Source organism: Gouania willdenowi, chromosome 11, assembly GCF_900634775.1.
Source record: "Gouania willdenowi chromosome 11, fGouWil2.1, whole genome shotgun sequence".
Lineage (NCBI taxonomy): Eukaryota > Metazoa > Chordata > Actinopteri > Blenniiformes > Gobiesocidae > Gouania > Gouania willdenowi.
Genome location: NC_041054.1, coordinates 32206412 through 32223330, shown reverse-complemented (window position 1 = coordinate 32223330; position 16919 = coordinate 32206412). Strand labels below are relative to the sequence as shown.

The 16919-nt window shown below is 37.9% G+C and overlaps 1 protein-coding gene across 1 annotated transcript in view; it reads right to left on the bottom strand.

Moving 5' to 3' along the window:
• The window catches only part of ctdp1 (CTD (carboxy-terminal domain, RNA polymerase II, polypeptide A) phosphatase, subunit 1), a 139340-nt gene that overhangs the window by 23845 nt on the left and 98576 nt on the right, over positions 1-16919 (bottom strand). Inside the window, 1 exon segment of the mRNA XM_028461289.1 lies at positions 14161-14348. Coding sequence (XP_028317090.1) covers positions 14161-14348 — 188 coding nt within the window.

Here is a 16919-nt window from a genome sequence, read left to right as displayed (position 1 = left end):
CAGACGTCATCTCACTAATCCACTAAAAGGATCAACATCTTTGGAGTGTGGTTGGTGTCGCCCTGTTTCTCTTCTAAATGTGGACAGCAAGAGTCTGACACATCGGTTAGAATTTATTCTTCCTTTATTATTTCTGACGGGTTCATTAAAAACCTCCAGTCTTTCTTCAATACACGACGTCTATTTAATATCATCTATGACGTCACTCCATCCAACATCCCAGAGATAGTTTTATCCTACGATGCTTTTTGACAGGGTGGAGTGGATTATTTGTTCTATACCCTTAAACAATTCGGCTTTGGCTCCAAATGTATCTCATAGATAAAAGTGTTATACTATACATGTACTATAACAGCTGCTGTACGTACGGACAATAATCTATTTTCCACTGTTACGTGGCACCAGACAGGGACGTCCACTAATATTTACTGTAACAGTTGAACCACTAGTGGTTGGTCTACGTGGTAGAGCTGATATGAACATAGGATATCCCTTTATGCTGATGATATACTTTTATTCTTGTCTGAACTGATCATATTGAACACATTAGGAGAATTTGGTAAAATATCAGGGTTCAATGTTAATTTACAAAAAAGTGAAATCATACCATTTAATACCACTGCCAAATTTATTCATTTTGACCTTTTTCCCTGAAAGTTAACACATGCAAATTTAAATATTTAGGAATCTGGATCACACATGATTTTAAAGACATTTTCAAAGCTAATTTCCCTCATTATTGTGTGATTTAAAGCAGGAACGATGGGTCTTTATGATTAGGAGGTAGAATCAATGTCATTAAGATGAAGATGCTTCTTAAATGTTTATATGTTTTTCAGAGCATTCCTCTGTTCTTGTCAACATCTTTTTTCACATCAATTGATAAACTAATATCAGAGTTCATTTGTAATAAGAAAACACATAGAATATGTAAAAATATGTTACAAGGCCATTGTCAAAACTATACTGTACTGTAAGGATCCCAAAACTCTGATTCAACCCCTAAATAACTTCAATTAGAACATCTGTTCTGTCATTCTACCTCTTTAGATCCATTGCTTAATACAAATCTTCCTTTACTTAAACCTATATCTGAATATTCTTCAAATCCAATAATTAAACATTCTTTTAAGATATCGACGCAATTTCAGAGTTTTTTCATAAAAAGATATTTCAATCCACGCCCCTATAACTAAAAACCATCAATCATAGATAAAACCTTTGATGTTTGTGTTAAAGGAGGAGCCACTATAATTGGAAATATGTTTATTAACCACACTTTTGAATCTTTTGATCAATTGACATCAAAATGAAATATTCCACGGTCACATTTCTTCAGATATCTTCAGATCTGTAATTTTGTATCAACATTTATCTCCTCTTTCCATCCACACTGACCAGCTCTCTCCTAGACTCCATTTTCAAACTGAACCCATGTTCTAAAGGCTCCATTAGACTTGTTTATTCTTTAATTAACTCTCACGACTTGAAAGCGTTGATCAGGTTGAACTGTTAGAACTTTCTGAGAGAATGTGGGAAGAAGCCGTGGGAAATATCCTCTTCTTCTATTTGTTTAAGACACGCTGTGATCATTTTTAATGTTATGCATCACCTCCACTGGTCCAACATCAAACTATCTAAGATGTTCCTGGTATTGATCCCTTGTGTGACCGTAGTAGGGAAGCACCAGGTACTCTTACAAATGTTCTGGTCCTGTATAAAACTAGACGGGTTTGGAAACTGATATTCTCAACATTTACAGATGTCTTAAAATGTCATTAAAACTCACTCTTATAACAGCAATTTTTGGGGTCACACCACCTGAGTTACATCTGTCGTTAGACAAAAACTATGGTTGTGTTTGGTTCTCTGTTGGCACGTTGACTGATATTGTTTAAATGGAAGGACAAACATCCTCCAACTTTTAAATTATAGCTAAATGATATTTTTCATTTCCTAAAATATGAGAAAATACGACCACTAGAAACTTGATACTATCAGATTACCTTTTATAACTTATATAGAAAAAATAGAAGCTAAGGATACTGTAAATTAGAGCTGATGATCTCACCACTTTTTGGGTAACTTATTTATTTCATTGTTCACTCAGCTTTTTTCAATTGGTTTTTAGTGTATGTATGCATATACAGTATGTGGGCATGTGTGTATGTGTACATATCATATATTTATTCTATATTTCTATAACTTACCCTTTCTCAGCATGTTTGAACTTCTGTTATTATTTATAAAACATGAGAATAGCTCAGCTGGAGCTAAGGGGAGGGGCATGTTTCACTGTTCTTAATAGAATGTTTTTGTTTATGTGTATATATAATTGAAAATGTAACAATAAAAAAAAACACCTAAAAGCAAATGAGGAACAATACTTTATCAAATAAATAAATAAATAAAGCTCTGCTTCTGCTTCAAATCAGGTGATATTTATGAAGTCGTGCGGCGTTCACGGACCACGAGAATAAAAGCCTTAAAGGCATGAACGTTTCTACTACGTGTTCATAACACGTGTTAGTTCAGCATGTTTCAGGGTCATTACCCACATTATATAACAAGCTCTTTGTTCTGATGGAAACAAAAACACATCCAGTCATTGACGATAAAAATCAAACACGTTCCAACCCATTAACGTCGTCACCTGGTTCCACTGTGGCCATGTTATAATAACACTCCCTCACGCTGACATGGTTCTAATACATGTGGCGTCACCTCACAACAGGAATAACAACACAAAGATCAGGTGTTGGGACGACCAAACAAACTGAGAAACAGATGAAATCATTTAATAGACAAGAACAGATCATAATTAATGGAGATGTTTTTATGAAAGCTCCCACAGGATAAACTACAAAAACATGTGGTTAACTACAGCACTAGTGATGGAATAATATGTTAGCGTCAACTTGTTCAATTATTACTGACAGAACTCTACTGGACGCCTTCAAAATAAAAGAAAAAGCAGCCATCAGTTTCCTTACAGCATTAGCATTAGCAAGTTTGTTTAGCTTGAGCTAACATAACACTAATGGTTTCATTTATTCAGACAACTTTTTTCAGGTTAATCTCCTGATTGTTAGTCTTCCTCAGAGGCATCTGCTGATTGCTTTGATGTGTGATGAGTTATAAGAACTCATAAGGACACATCAAAGCAATCAACATATTATTCAAAAACAATAAATCAACTATTTAACATGTTTGGTATAATTTAGGAAATAAAATCATCTGAATAGAAAAACATCATGTGATGCAGAAATTCATAAAAGTCTTTGTTTCTAATATTTTTATTAGAAAGCAGAACAGAATCAGCCTCAACATGAAAACTGTACAATGCAGCACTTCCTACATTTTCCAAGTTATAATAGAAGCAAAGACAAACAGATGTAGTCTGTAATTACCATAAAGTTCAAGGATAAGTCACATAAAAACAAAGTCACCCTCCCAACCAGTAGCAGTCCAACACAATACACATTTTATTATCCTTCTGAGGAGATCATTGGTCTCCAGATCTCCTCATATTCATCCAACCTGTCTACTAGAACATTTTCATATCTGTCAGGCTACTTATCCATTGGAAGTTCCTCTCCCTTCCAACACTGCAGAATCAATGTATTAGCATATGAACATAATCAATACTGAGCATATGAGAGGTTTTCTGAGACGCCAAGAAGGATCAGTAAAGGATCAGGTCTCAATTGTAACTTCAAGATCCTCGTCAAAAAAGCAAAGATCTCCAACCAGAACCTCTGTATCTTTGGACACAAGACAAAACTATGCAGCAAGTTGTCTTCAGCACATTTACCACAGATGGCTGACAGATCCTGATAGGTTAGACTGTTTCTCCTTTGTAGAAAATAAGTCTTTCTAATACAGAACCTTTAGGATTTGTTGTTGAGCTCTATTAAATTAGCTTTAAGTCTTCATTGGTATATGATGTTAGACTTATGATGTCACACACACGATGTCACGCACATGTTGTCACGCACACGACGTCACGCACACGACGTCACGCACACGACGTCACGCACACGACGTCACGCACATGTTACACATATGATGTTACACACATGTTGTTACACACAAGATGCTACACACAAGATGCTACACACAAGATGTTACACACATGTTGTTACACACAAGATGCTACACACAAGATGCTACACACAAGATGTTACACACAAGATGTTACACACAAGATGTTACACACATGATGTTACACACATGATGTTACACACATGTTGTTACACACATGATGTTACACACATGTTGTTACACACATGTTGTTACACACATGTTGTTACACACATGTTGTTACACACATGTTGTTACACACATGTTGTTACACTTATGATGTTACACACATGTTGTTACACACATGTTGTTACACACATGTTGTTACACACATGTTGTTACACACATGATGTTACACACAAGATGTTACACACATGTTGTTACACACTTGATGTTACACACAAGATGTTACACATTTGATGTTACACACAAGATGTTACACACATGTTGTTACACACATGTTGTTACACACATGATGTTACACACATGATGTTACACACATGTTGTTACACACATGTTGTTACACACATGTTGTTACACACATGATGTTACACACAAGATGTTACACACATGTTGTTACACACATGTTGTTACACACATGATGTTACACACATGATGTTACACACATGATGTTACACACATGATGTTACACACATGATGTTACACACATGTTGTTACACACATGTTGTTACACACATGTTGTTACACACATGTTGTTACACACATGTTGTTACACACAAGATGTTACACACAAGATGTTACACACATGTTGTTACACACATGTTGTTAAACACATGTTGTTACACACAAGATGTTACACACATGTTGTTACACACATGTTGTTACACACAAGATGCTACACACAAGATGCTACACACAAGATGTTACACACAAGATGTTACACACAAGATGTTACACACATGTTGTTACACACATGTTGTTAAACATATGATGTTACACACATGTTGTTACACACATGTTGTTACACACATGTTGTTACACATAAGATGCTACACATAAGATGCTACACACAAGATGCTACACACAAGATGCTACACACATGATGCTACACACATGATGTTACACACATGATGTTACACACATGATGTTACACACATGATGTTACACACATGATGTTACACACATGATGTTACACACATGTTGTTACACACATGTTGTTACACACATGTTGTTACACACATGTTGTTACACACATGATGTTACACACATGATGTTACACACATGTTGTTACACACATGTTGTTACACACATGTTGTTACACACATGTTGTTACACACATGTTGTTACACACATGTTGTTACACACATGTTGTTACACACATGATGTTACACACAAGATGTTACACACAAGATGTTACACACAAGATGTTACACACATGTTGTTACACACATGTTGTTACACACATGATGTTACACACATGATGTTACACACATGATGTTACACACATGATGTTACACACATGATGTTACACACATGATGTTACACACATGTTGTTACACACATGTTGTTACACACATGTTGTTACACACATGTTGTTACACACAAGATGTTACACATAAGATGCTACACACAAGATGTTACACACAAGATGTTACACACATGTTGTTACACACATGTTGTTACACACATGTTGTTACACACATGTTGTTACACACATGTTGTTACACACAAGATGTTACACACAAGATGTTACACACATGTTGTTACACACATGTTGTTACACACAAGATGTTACACACATGTTGTTACACACATGTTGTTACACACAAGATGTTACACACATGTTGTTACACACAAGATGTTACACATAGAAATTTGTCCTGTGGTGCCTGGGGAGAAGTTCAGGGTTAAGGGGCTTGAACCGGAAACCCTCTGATTACAAGGCCAGCGTCCTTAACTACTATATATATATGTATATATATATGTATATATATATATATATATATATATATATATATATATATATATATATATATATATATATATATATATATATATATATATATGCAGAGCGACTTCAAAGATAGTGAATCGTCTGAAGGGACACTTATTAATATAATGTTTTCACTAAGTTTCAACATGCATTCATTTATTTCTTCTTATTTATGCAATTGTTTCATATTTGTTGATACAGGACGCGTCATCCTCACTATTGTTCTCTGTTTTTTATTATGTCTACGTTAACTCCTACTACACCGTTTGTCCGATTTTGACAAATAAGTTATCAAAAAATTCAGAAAGTCCCCGATATTATGTTATTGTTTATGTCATTTTCAACTTTCTGATTTATAACATTTTTTCTTTCCCATTCATTTCCATTGGAAATTTTAGCTTTTTTTTAAACTTTGAACCTTTTCTTTTCCAGCCGTTCTTCACCTGTTTTAGACCTTTAACATGTTCAGCTACAACCTTCAACACATTTACACTATTTACAACTTTATTGCTAAGGTTCAACTAATGCTAGGCTAATGCTAACGCTAGGCTAATGTGAATGCTGAGCTAATGTTTGCTAATGCTAAGCAAATGCAGGTGCTACAGACTAGCACCTGAATCCTTAATTCTGTTTTTTTCTGGAAATGCAATTATTCTAGTTTTCATTACGTTTCACAGCAAATCATTATGTTCCTATTTTACTAGTTAATTAATAACTTTAAATAATCGTAAAACATGTCTGACTGTACTTTGCATAATTTACTATTATGTCATTTTTTCCACAAAGACCCACCGTTCACAACCCACAATGTTTCAGTGATTTCTAAAACATTTTTAAGAAGCTTATTTTAAGGTACAGAGGAGGATTTCCCTTAAGTCTAGAAAAGAAACACCCAAAAAATGCCCCACACTGTACCTGCTCCCCGGGAACGCCTAATAAACGTGCATGAGCCCAGCTCTGTTTTTTAACGGTGAGCTTCAATAAACGACTGAAACCGTAACTCACGGTAAAGGTGCGTTCACACCGAACGTCACTGTAGCGACTGCAGTCGCTGCAATCGCACGCGATGAGTCGCTTGAACACAGTGGTGCTTTTGGGTCACTCCATCACTTCAGTGACATCATTACCAGGGAACGTGTGTGTGTGTGTGTGTGTGTGTGTTGCTTCTATGGTTTAAATGATCACTGAGTTACTACAGGATGAGTTCACGCTTCAGTCACTGTAGGTGTGTTCAGTGTGAACATGCACAGCAGGTGAAAAAACGACGGCCTTACGTCAGAATGATTGACAATTAGGAGGACCAATAGTCTAGATCAGGGGTTCTCAATCCTGGTCCTTGGGGGCCCCTATCCAGCATGTTTTGGATGTTTCCCTGTTCCAACACATCTCATTGAAACGATGAACTCATCATCAAAGCTCTGCAGAATCCTGATAACGATCCTGATCCTTTGAACCCAGGACTGGGCACCCTTTATATAATACCTTTAAATACGAAAACTTAAAGCTGCAGTATGTAACTCTACAAAGGCTCTGACTACTATCATCTCTATTTATCTGTGTGGATTTAAAGCCTAGAAAGCAAATCAGGTTTTTAGATGTACTGTAGCTCTTTAGTAGAGAGCTCCAGAACAGGCCTGAAGGCCCCTAACATGGTCTATGAGGGCTACCTGGGCCCCCCAGGCACCATGTTGGTGACCCCTGATCTACAGCAACTACTTCATGCTATCGTGTCATTATTTTTTAACACTTTGGTGAAAATTCGGGTCAAACAATGTGTATCTTATTGTAAAAAGTGACGTTATCACAATTAACAAGGAAACGATCCAACAAAAAGTCCAAGAGATTAAAAAACTTGATGAGAACCTTGAGAGTTGAATATATTTGCTGTGATGTAATTACAAAGCACCACTGATTGTATACAATGGACTATTGCTAAAGTTTGCACTTTGAGTCATGCTAACGTACATTTAAATCCATTGTGATGAACTGATGGCGCTAAATGCTAAATGGCCTGAATGCACCGTGAGGTGGAAAGTCTATTCAACCAAATAAAGCACTTTGAATCATCAGCACGCCATGACTCAGCATTAAGCTACACATGGAAGCCACTCTCACACTCAAACTGAGTTAGCATTAGCACAGTACATTGTGCTGACGGTGTCAGGGGGCGGTTGATGGAGAAAAAGGCAGTAAAGGAAAGAAAAGCCATGGATTTTACATTAGACAAGGAGAAAAAAGGACTGGCACCTGAATGATGCAGAGAACATTGCAGCGGTATCCTAGCAACAGATGTAAGATTATTTTGGAGCCAATACAAAAAGTGTTGGAGACGGACAGAGAAGTAACGACACGTACGGCTTCACATGGACATGCATCAAAGCTAAAGCTAGTGGGGTTACACAGAACCCCAGGAATCAGTGACATTTATAGTTAAGGAACCAACAATAGAACCAGTCAGTGTTCTGTTACGCCTGGTACAGGTCATAACAACAGTACGTGGTGCTACACGTGTGTGTCATATTAATCTCACACACACTTTCACCCCATCATCACATCTTAGACATTAGCATTGATCCACAGTTAGCATTAGCACAGTGTGTTCTTCAGCTGTGGCATCATGTCACGGTGATCAGCACAGAGACAGAAATGTTCACGCGCTGCTACGCACTACACCAGTGTGATCACATGACTAGTATTGCTACTTAGGCAGCATAACGGCATATTTGAAGACAATAATAATTCTTTTTTTTTCACAAATGTTTTTAGACCAATTGATAAACTCTGGCCTAGGGCCCCAAAATGTCTAGAAACGGCCCTGCTAGTTAGCTAGTTAGCTGCTCAGATTAGTTTAACTAATGTTAGAAACATGAATTAGTGAGTTGAGAAGATAACAAACTATAATCAGTAAAAGTGAACACTATTGGCTCAGTGTGTGTGTGTGTGTGTTCCTATTCCAGTCCATGCTGTTTTTAGAGCTGAGTTTACACCTTTCCCACACTGTGCTCACTTGTTTGATGGAACAACATTTGTGCATCAGCTCAGAGTGGAGGTGGAGGTGGACGTCCACATCCAACGGTTCAACATCCAACAGCAAGAAAACAACAGTAGAGTGTGTGTTTCAGACCCTAGCAGCACACAGGACTGAGCCTGTCTGAACGTGTGTGTGTGTGTGTGTGTGAGACAGGCAGTGCAGAGATACCTAATGCTAATGCTAATATTAGCTTCTGCAGGCAGAGATTCACATGTAGAGGAGCACTGATAGGTTTATCTGCCAGTGTTACAGCTGACACAGACATGTGAGAGGAAAGCAGTGAATAATGTCAAACTATCAAAGTTCACCCAAGACTGAAAAACTAAATAACACTGTGTTAATCACCACACGCACACACGCACGCACGCACGCACGCACGCACACGCACACACACACACACACACACACACACACACACACACACACACACACACACACACACACACACACACACACACACACACACACACACACACACACACACACACACACACACACACACACACACACACACACACACACACACACACACACACACACACACACACACACGAGAAATATCCACATAAAAAATATATGTATAACATTTATACTTTTTTTCCTCTTAATATAAAGAATGTAAAACAACAATAGAATCTAAGCAATAAGTGTGTGTGATCTGATGATATTAAATCATTAAGGATTAAAACATGTCGACGATCTCCCAAATCATGGAGATCGTAGAACCGTCTGTAGTTCACATTTTACCCCTTGTTGTGCCGTGTCTGTGTCATATGTCTATGGTCCAAACACAGAACATCCAATGGTTTTTGTTCTGACAAATCACATCATTTACTAGTCAGTGTGTCAGCGTTACAGACATTAATTAAGATTAATTTAGAGCTTAAACAGAGCAGAAGTACCCCCCCCCCCCCCCCCACAGTCAGTTGTGTCAGTGACTGTCTGTCAGAGGCTCAGTGCAGATGTCTGTCTGTCTGTTAAACACTGAGAGATGTTTGAGGAAACACTGCATGTGTTTCTCTAACTAACTCTGCTGCTGCTGCAGCTAACGGGGCTATTTACACATTCTTAAAGAGACAGTGTCCTGAATGTGATTTACTTTAAAACTACTTTCAACAACTCAGAGCTGCCCTGAAAAAATCATCACTACATCATTTAATCACATTTAGCCTTAATGAAGGAAAAAGTCAAAATGTAGTTATTGTGCTGCTAGTGATTAATAAAAGGGTCTTTGTGGCTCCACTGACTTTGATCTATTATTGTTTTTACTGTAAAACCATTGATAAAAAATAAATAGTTTATATCACCTATTGTCATTTAGAGTAAAAATATATAGATATGAATATTGGTCCATGTCAGAGTGAGCCGTGACGCTCACACTATAACCACAGTTAGTTACTGACCTCAGCATCTATGCAGGGAAAGGCCTACCAGCATATGTGGTTGTTGTTAGCAGCTAACTCACCACCGTGGTCACAGGAGCACTTCCATTTTCAGGAAACCAGAGGGACTAAACCAACTCATGTAAATAGGGGTGTTTGGTGGGCTGGTGTTGGGTCAAACCATTTGTACAGGGGTGTTTGTGTAATTTTTGTTTGTTATGGATTTTAAAAACATTTAAGGTGAATTAATTTACATGAAGTTATTCTGTATGATTGAGTAATTAAGGTTTGTTGTTTTGTGTGTTGCTTGTATGATTATTTGGTTTGTTATTGAGTTCATTGATTTTAGATGGGGTTTGGTTTGTCTGTGGGAGGAGTTACAGTTAGAGGCTGCCTATAAAGGAAGCACAGCCTCAGTTGCTAGAGAGGACCCTGAGTGAGCAGACCTGTTAAAACTGATGGCAAACAACCAGAGGGTAAAGACCATGTTCAGGATTCAATGCCCTTTTCTTTTTGTTTTGCTCAAGTTTTCTGTTTTCTGTTTTGGGGGTTTCACTGTAAATATATTGCACCTGACAAGGAAGAAAAATAAATAGAAAAAGCTTGAAACGTATTCCTACTCTCCAGTCTGTCTGTCCCCTCCACTGCTGGGCATCCTTACCACAGTCTATATCACCCAGGCCTAATGTAACCAAAGCAGTAACGTTTTATCTTATAAACGATATGATTGTATTAAACTGTGTGAAATGAGGCGTTCAAACACTGTTTAAAGTATGATTTTATTAATATGAGTGTGTTACCTCAATAACTAATAGAAATCACTAGACTGATATACTGCCTTGTTATGTAGCAGTGATGCTAATGCTAATGCTACACTACTTTAGTTAAACAAAGTAAAAAGACTGTGACTATAAGAACATGTCAGACCTTTAGTTTAATGTTTATTATACTTAGAACCAGTTTGATAAATTGTTTACATACAATTAAAAAAAAAAAGATAATTATCTTGTCTTAAATGATCTTTTATTCCTTTTTTCCATATAGGGCGATGATGTTTTATTGGTAAATAACTTTAAAATAGTCTAAATGATTTGAATGAAAAAAATTGTGATAAAATCATGATCATGATTTTACAAAGAAAAAATTGTGATATGATATTTTCCCCATATCACCCACACCTATGACAGATTATAGTCATTTTCAATGATTTAATTTGTGAAATTCTCGTGGAATAATTTGAGGAAAATTGCAAAATTTTGAAAAAAGAAATGAAAGTTCTTTCAACATTTTGAGATTCAAAATATTTGCCATTATGTGATATAATGATGGGAAAACTGAGGCCTGCAAATATTGTTTCATTGAACTTCACACAAAAATGTACGTTTTTAACTCCTGTGGACCACACTGGATGCTCCAAAGGGCCAGATATTGCCCCCCGGCCTTATGTTTTAAACATAATTGTATAAATAGGGAACAGTTATTTCATTGTACTTTTACTTTTATTCATTTTTGTTCTGCAATTCCAACAAGATATTCTTGAATACATTGTATGTTCTTGTACTGAAATGGTGAGATTTAATGCAATTGACCAAAAAAACATTAAAAGCTTTTGATTATTCTTTAATCCAATCAATATGTTTTAACAATACAATAGCAAGAAAAACAAGATTTGTCGGAACTAGCACGTCAATGCTAATCATGTATCAGCTAACACCTCAATGCTAACCATGTAGCAACTAGCATGTCAATGCTAATCATGTAGCAGCTAGCACCTCAATGCTAATCATGTAGCAGCTAACACCTCAATGCTAACATGTAGCAGCTAATAGCTTAATGCTAATCATGTAACAGCTAGCACCTCAATGCTAATCATTTAACAGCTAGCACCTCAATGCTAATCATGTAGCAGCTAACACCTCAATGCTAATCATGCAGCAGCTAGCACCTCAATGCTAATCATGTAGCAGCTAGCACCTCAATGCTAATCATGTAGCAGCTAGCATATCAATGTTAATCATGTAGCAGCTAGCAACTCAATGCTAACATGTAGCAGCTAACATCAATGCTAACATGTAGCAGCTAGCACCTCAATGCTAACATGTAGCAGCTAACAGCTTAATGCTAACATGTAGCAGCTAGCACCTCAATGCTAACATGTAACAGCTAACAGCTTAATGCTAACATGTAGCAGCTAGCACCTCAATGCTAACATGTAGCAGCAAACAGCTTAATGCTAACATGTAGCAGCTAACAGCGTCTGCTAACTTCTATCACTACATATAGACCTGATGTTTTATTTCATGTGTATTTTCTATTATTTGTAGATGAATGAAACACTAAACTAAAGGTGTTACAGGTGTTTATAGTCTCACATACACAGGAATAAATATGTTAACACAATAAATGACTTTATAAAGACACTTAAAATAACGTGTGCAATTTCCCTGGTTTAATTCTATCAAACATGCGCATGATGAATGTGTTAATTTTTGTTACTCATTTTTATATTTTTTGTTTTAATTATTGTTTGTTGTTGCCATTGTAGTGTTATTCTGTTGTCATTTTCGTGTATTTTTTGTATAAATATTTAGTTTTCTGTATATTGAGTCATTTTCATATTGTTGTTGTTTGGTGTATTTTTCTGTAATATATGTTTTTTGGAGTCATTTTGTGTGTTTTTGGAGCCTTTTGTATATTTTTTTGTGCATTTCTGTTGTTGTTTTGTGTACTTCCTGTATAAATGTTGTTTAGTTTTTTTGTTTTACGTCATTTGTGCATTTTTTTGTATAATTATTGTTTTTTGTTGCATTTGTAGTGTGATTCTGGAGTTTTAGTGTAGTTTTTCGCATTTCTGTTGTATTTTGTGTATTTCTTGTTTAAATATTTAGTTTTGTGTATTTTGAGTAATTTTCATATTTTTGTTGTTTGGTGTGTGTTTGGGGGGGGATCATTCTAAATTCATACACACCAGTCCATCCACGTGTGCCTGCCTAACGTTCACTAAACGTATCTATTGTCAGTAGTTAGATGTAGAGGCAGGTATGACGTTAGAGAAGCTGCAATAATCAGATGACCTTCACTATGTAACATGTAAACACTTAGATCTGACTGTAACACTACAGTCACTACCACCCTATGGACGGGTGTAGTGACACAGACTGTAACCAGACTAAATGGTGGTCTGTTATACACTCAACACTCACATACCTGCACACATGTCACGTAGACGGTGATCGATAGTGAAGAACACCTGATCGTTGGGAGATATTTACTCCACACACACACAGACCTCCCTTGCTTTTATAGTATAGATATATGAAAATAGCTCATGTTGAGGGCTTTTCACAGCAATTCTTAGGTGAGAGATTAATTAGTTTAATTAATTACAGAGCAAAATGAATGTTGACAGCACTACAGATGACATGCAGTCACTGCTTTATTAAAGCAGGCTGAGCACGTAGATAATGAACATAGATCAGGAAAATAGAGGAGAACATGTAGTTAATGAGCTACAGTCGTTTAGAGGAAACACATGAGATTAGATCCTTTCTCTGTCAAAGCTTTAATCCTGAGCTGAATAGAATTATTTCAGAGTGGGGATGAGATGCTGTCTGTTTAGAATCTGTCTCCATGGCAACGGAGCACCATGTCCTGCTGTGTTTTAATAACACTGGAGAACACAAGTCTAGAAGCCACACACACACACACACCTCAGGATGGCGTGAGGCGCTCCACCTTCAGACGCCGTGTGAAGTCGCTCCTCTACGATCAGGACCTGGGGGCGGAGCCCCCCCACCACTGTGTGCTCTTCCTCCTCCTCCTCTTCCTCGTTACATGGTTTCTCCTTCCCTCGGTCTTCACTCTCGTTATCGCTCTCCTCCCCCAGGATGTCGTCCACCTAGTTTAAAACAATAAAAAAGGTCCATATTGTTACTGTTGATACTAAATATGTTCTTTAATCAGATCTTCTTCTCTGTGATCGATAGAGTGAACCTGCCTTAAAGGTGCAGTCTGCAACTCTTATAAAAGTGTCACATGCTGAAGCTGTCACTATATAAGGACAGCTTTACATCAAACTAGTAGTTTGATGCTCATTGAGCCCCGCCCCCTGTTGCTCTTGCTGCCTTTGGCACATTGCCAGAATGCACCGCGACAGAGCAAAAAAGAACCAATCAGAGCAAGGATTGTGTTTGATGGACTGTCTGACAGCTGTTGCTCACAGGCCCCGCCCCTTTCCCGGAGCTAGAGCGCCATCTTTTTTTTACAGTGTATGGTCTGGAGGAGTAGAAGATGAAATTGGTGACTTTTCTGCATGAAAGGTAATAACTGCTGCTTGATTTACATTATGTTTGTAATTGTTACACTAGAACTCTGTGGTGCATGTGATGTTCATGTGTGTAGGCAGCCTCTGTTTGGACTGCTCTAAGTAACACTGTGTTGATGCTGGTGCTGAGGTGTGTGCACATAGAGAGTGAGAAGCACTGCAGTAATATGCTTTTAACAGAACATGTTATAGCACTGTGATGCTGTAGGACTAACGTTAACTTGTTAGCTCCTCTGAGGGAGGGGCTTTGGAAAGTTTAGAAGGAGGGGGAGAGTGAGAGCTGAGCGTTGCGTACTGCACCTTTAATAAGTCCCTGGGTGAGAGTTACATAAACAGTGTTAAAGTCTTCTATCATCAGGAGAGGCTGCATGTATTAAACACATCCCATAATAATACACCACATACTGTATACCAATGACAAACTCACTTATCATTTAAAGTGACTTTAAACCACTGAGAAATAAAAACACCCCCTATAGATTGGTTCTCATTATGACTCACAACCTTTTCCTAAATGTCCTAAATCTAAGAAGGTAGATGTATATATAATAAAAAATGATCACATCAGAATATAAAATGACTAACTATGTTAAACGTTTCTAAAGCTTTCCCCTATGAAGATACCTCAGAGTACAATAAACAGAACAAGGACAAAAACTCCAAAAAAAATAATTGCACGCTTCTCATTTTCTAACTCTATTAAAGTATTGATACCCTGAGACACACACTGAATTAGATTATCATATAAATATAATATAAAATATATCCTCCTTCACACTGTGGTGGAGGACAATAATAGAGTGTGGAACCATTGATTGTTCTAAAATAAAGAGAGGGGACGTCCATGTTTACAGTAGTTCTCATTTATTCACATGGATCGTATTCTTTGTCTGGACTTCAGCACTTTTTTAAACGCCTGCAGTTACGTTCCTCTCTCCTCATCGTATTCTCTGGACCAGGTTTCTGACACGCCCACCACCCGTAAATCAACCAAAGAGCGTATTCTGTGAATGAAGGAGGTCTAAAGCAAAGGAGGCGGGGCCAAGATACCATTATTGTTGGGCTGTCTAGAAATCACGGAACATGGAGTTTTCTTAACACTTGTAAATTGGGTTAGGGTCATTGAAATCACGCCCACATTTCAGGGAGGCTCCGCCCAGAGTGCGTAACTGGGATGGAGGTGCACAGTGACTGACTTAAGTACAGGCTGTGATGTCTATGTATATAATACAGTTAATCATATGATCAGCAGATCCTGTACAGGTACAGGTAAACAGGTACACGTACAGGTACACGTACAGATACAGGTAAACAAGTACACGTACAGGTACAGGTACACGTACAGGTACAGGTAAACGGGTACAGGTACACGTACAGGTACAGGTAAACAGGTACACGTACAGGTACAGGTACAGGTAAACAGGTACACGTACAGGTACAGGTACACGTACACGTACACGTACAGGTAAACAGGTACACGTACAGGTACAGGTACACGTACAGGTACAGGTAAACGGGTACAGGTACACGTACAGGTACAGGTAAACGGGTACAGGTACACGTACAGGTACAGGTAAACAGGTACACGTACAGGTACAGGTAAACAGGTACACGTACAGGTAAACAGGTACACGTACAAGTACAGGTACAGGTACACGTACAGGTACAGGTACACGTACAGGTAAACGGGTACAGGTACATGGGTACAGGTAAACGGGTACAGGTACAGGTACAGGTAAACAGGTACACGTACAGGTACAAGTACAGGTACAGGTAAACGGGTACAGGTACAGGTAAACAGGTACACGTACAGGTACAAGTACAGGTACACGTACAGGTACAGGTAAACGGGTACACGTACAGGTAAACGAGTACAGGTACAGGTACACATACAGGTAAACAGGTAAACAGGTACAGGTAAACAGGTACAGGTACACGTACAGGTAAACAGGTAAACAGGTACAGGTAAACAGGTACAGGTACAGGTAAACGGGTACAGGTACAGGTAAACGGGTACAGGTACAGGTACACGTACAGGTAAACGTACAGGTACAGGTACACGGGTACAGGTACAGGTACAGGTACAGGTACAGGTACAGGTACAGGTAAACGGGTACAGGTACACGTACAGGTAAACGGGTACAG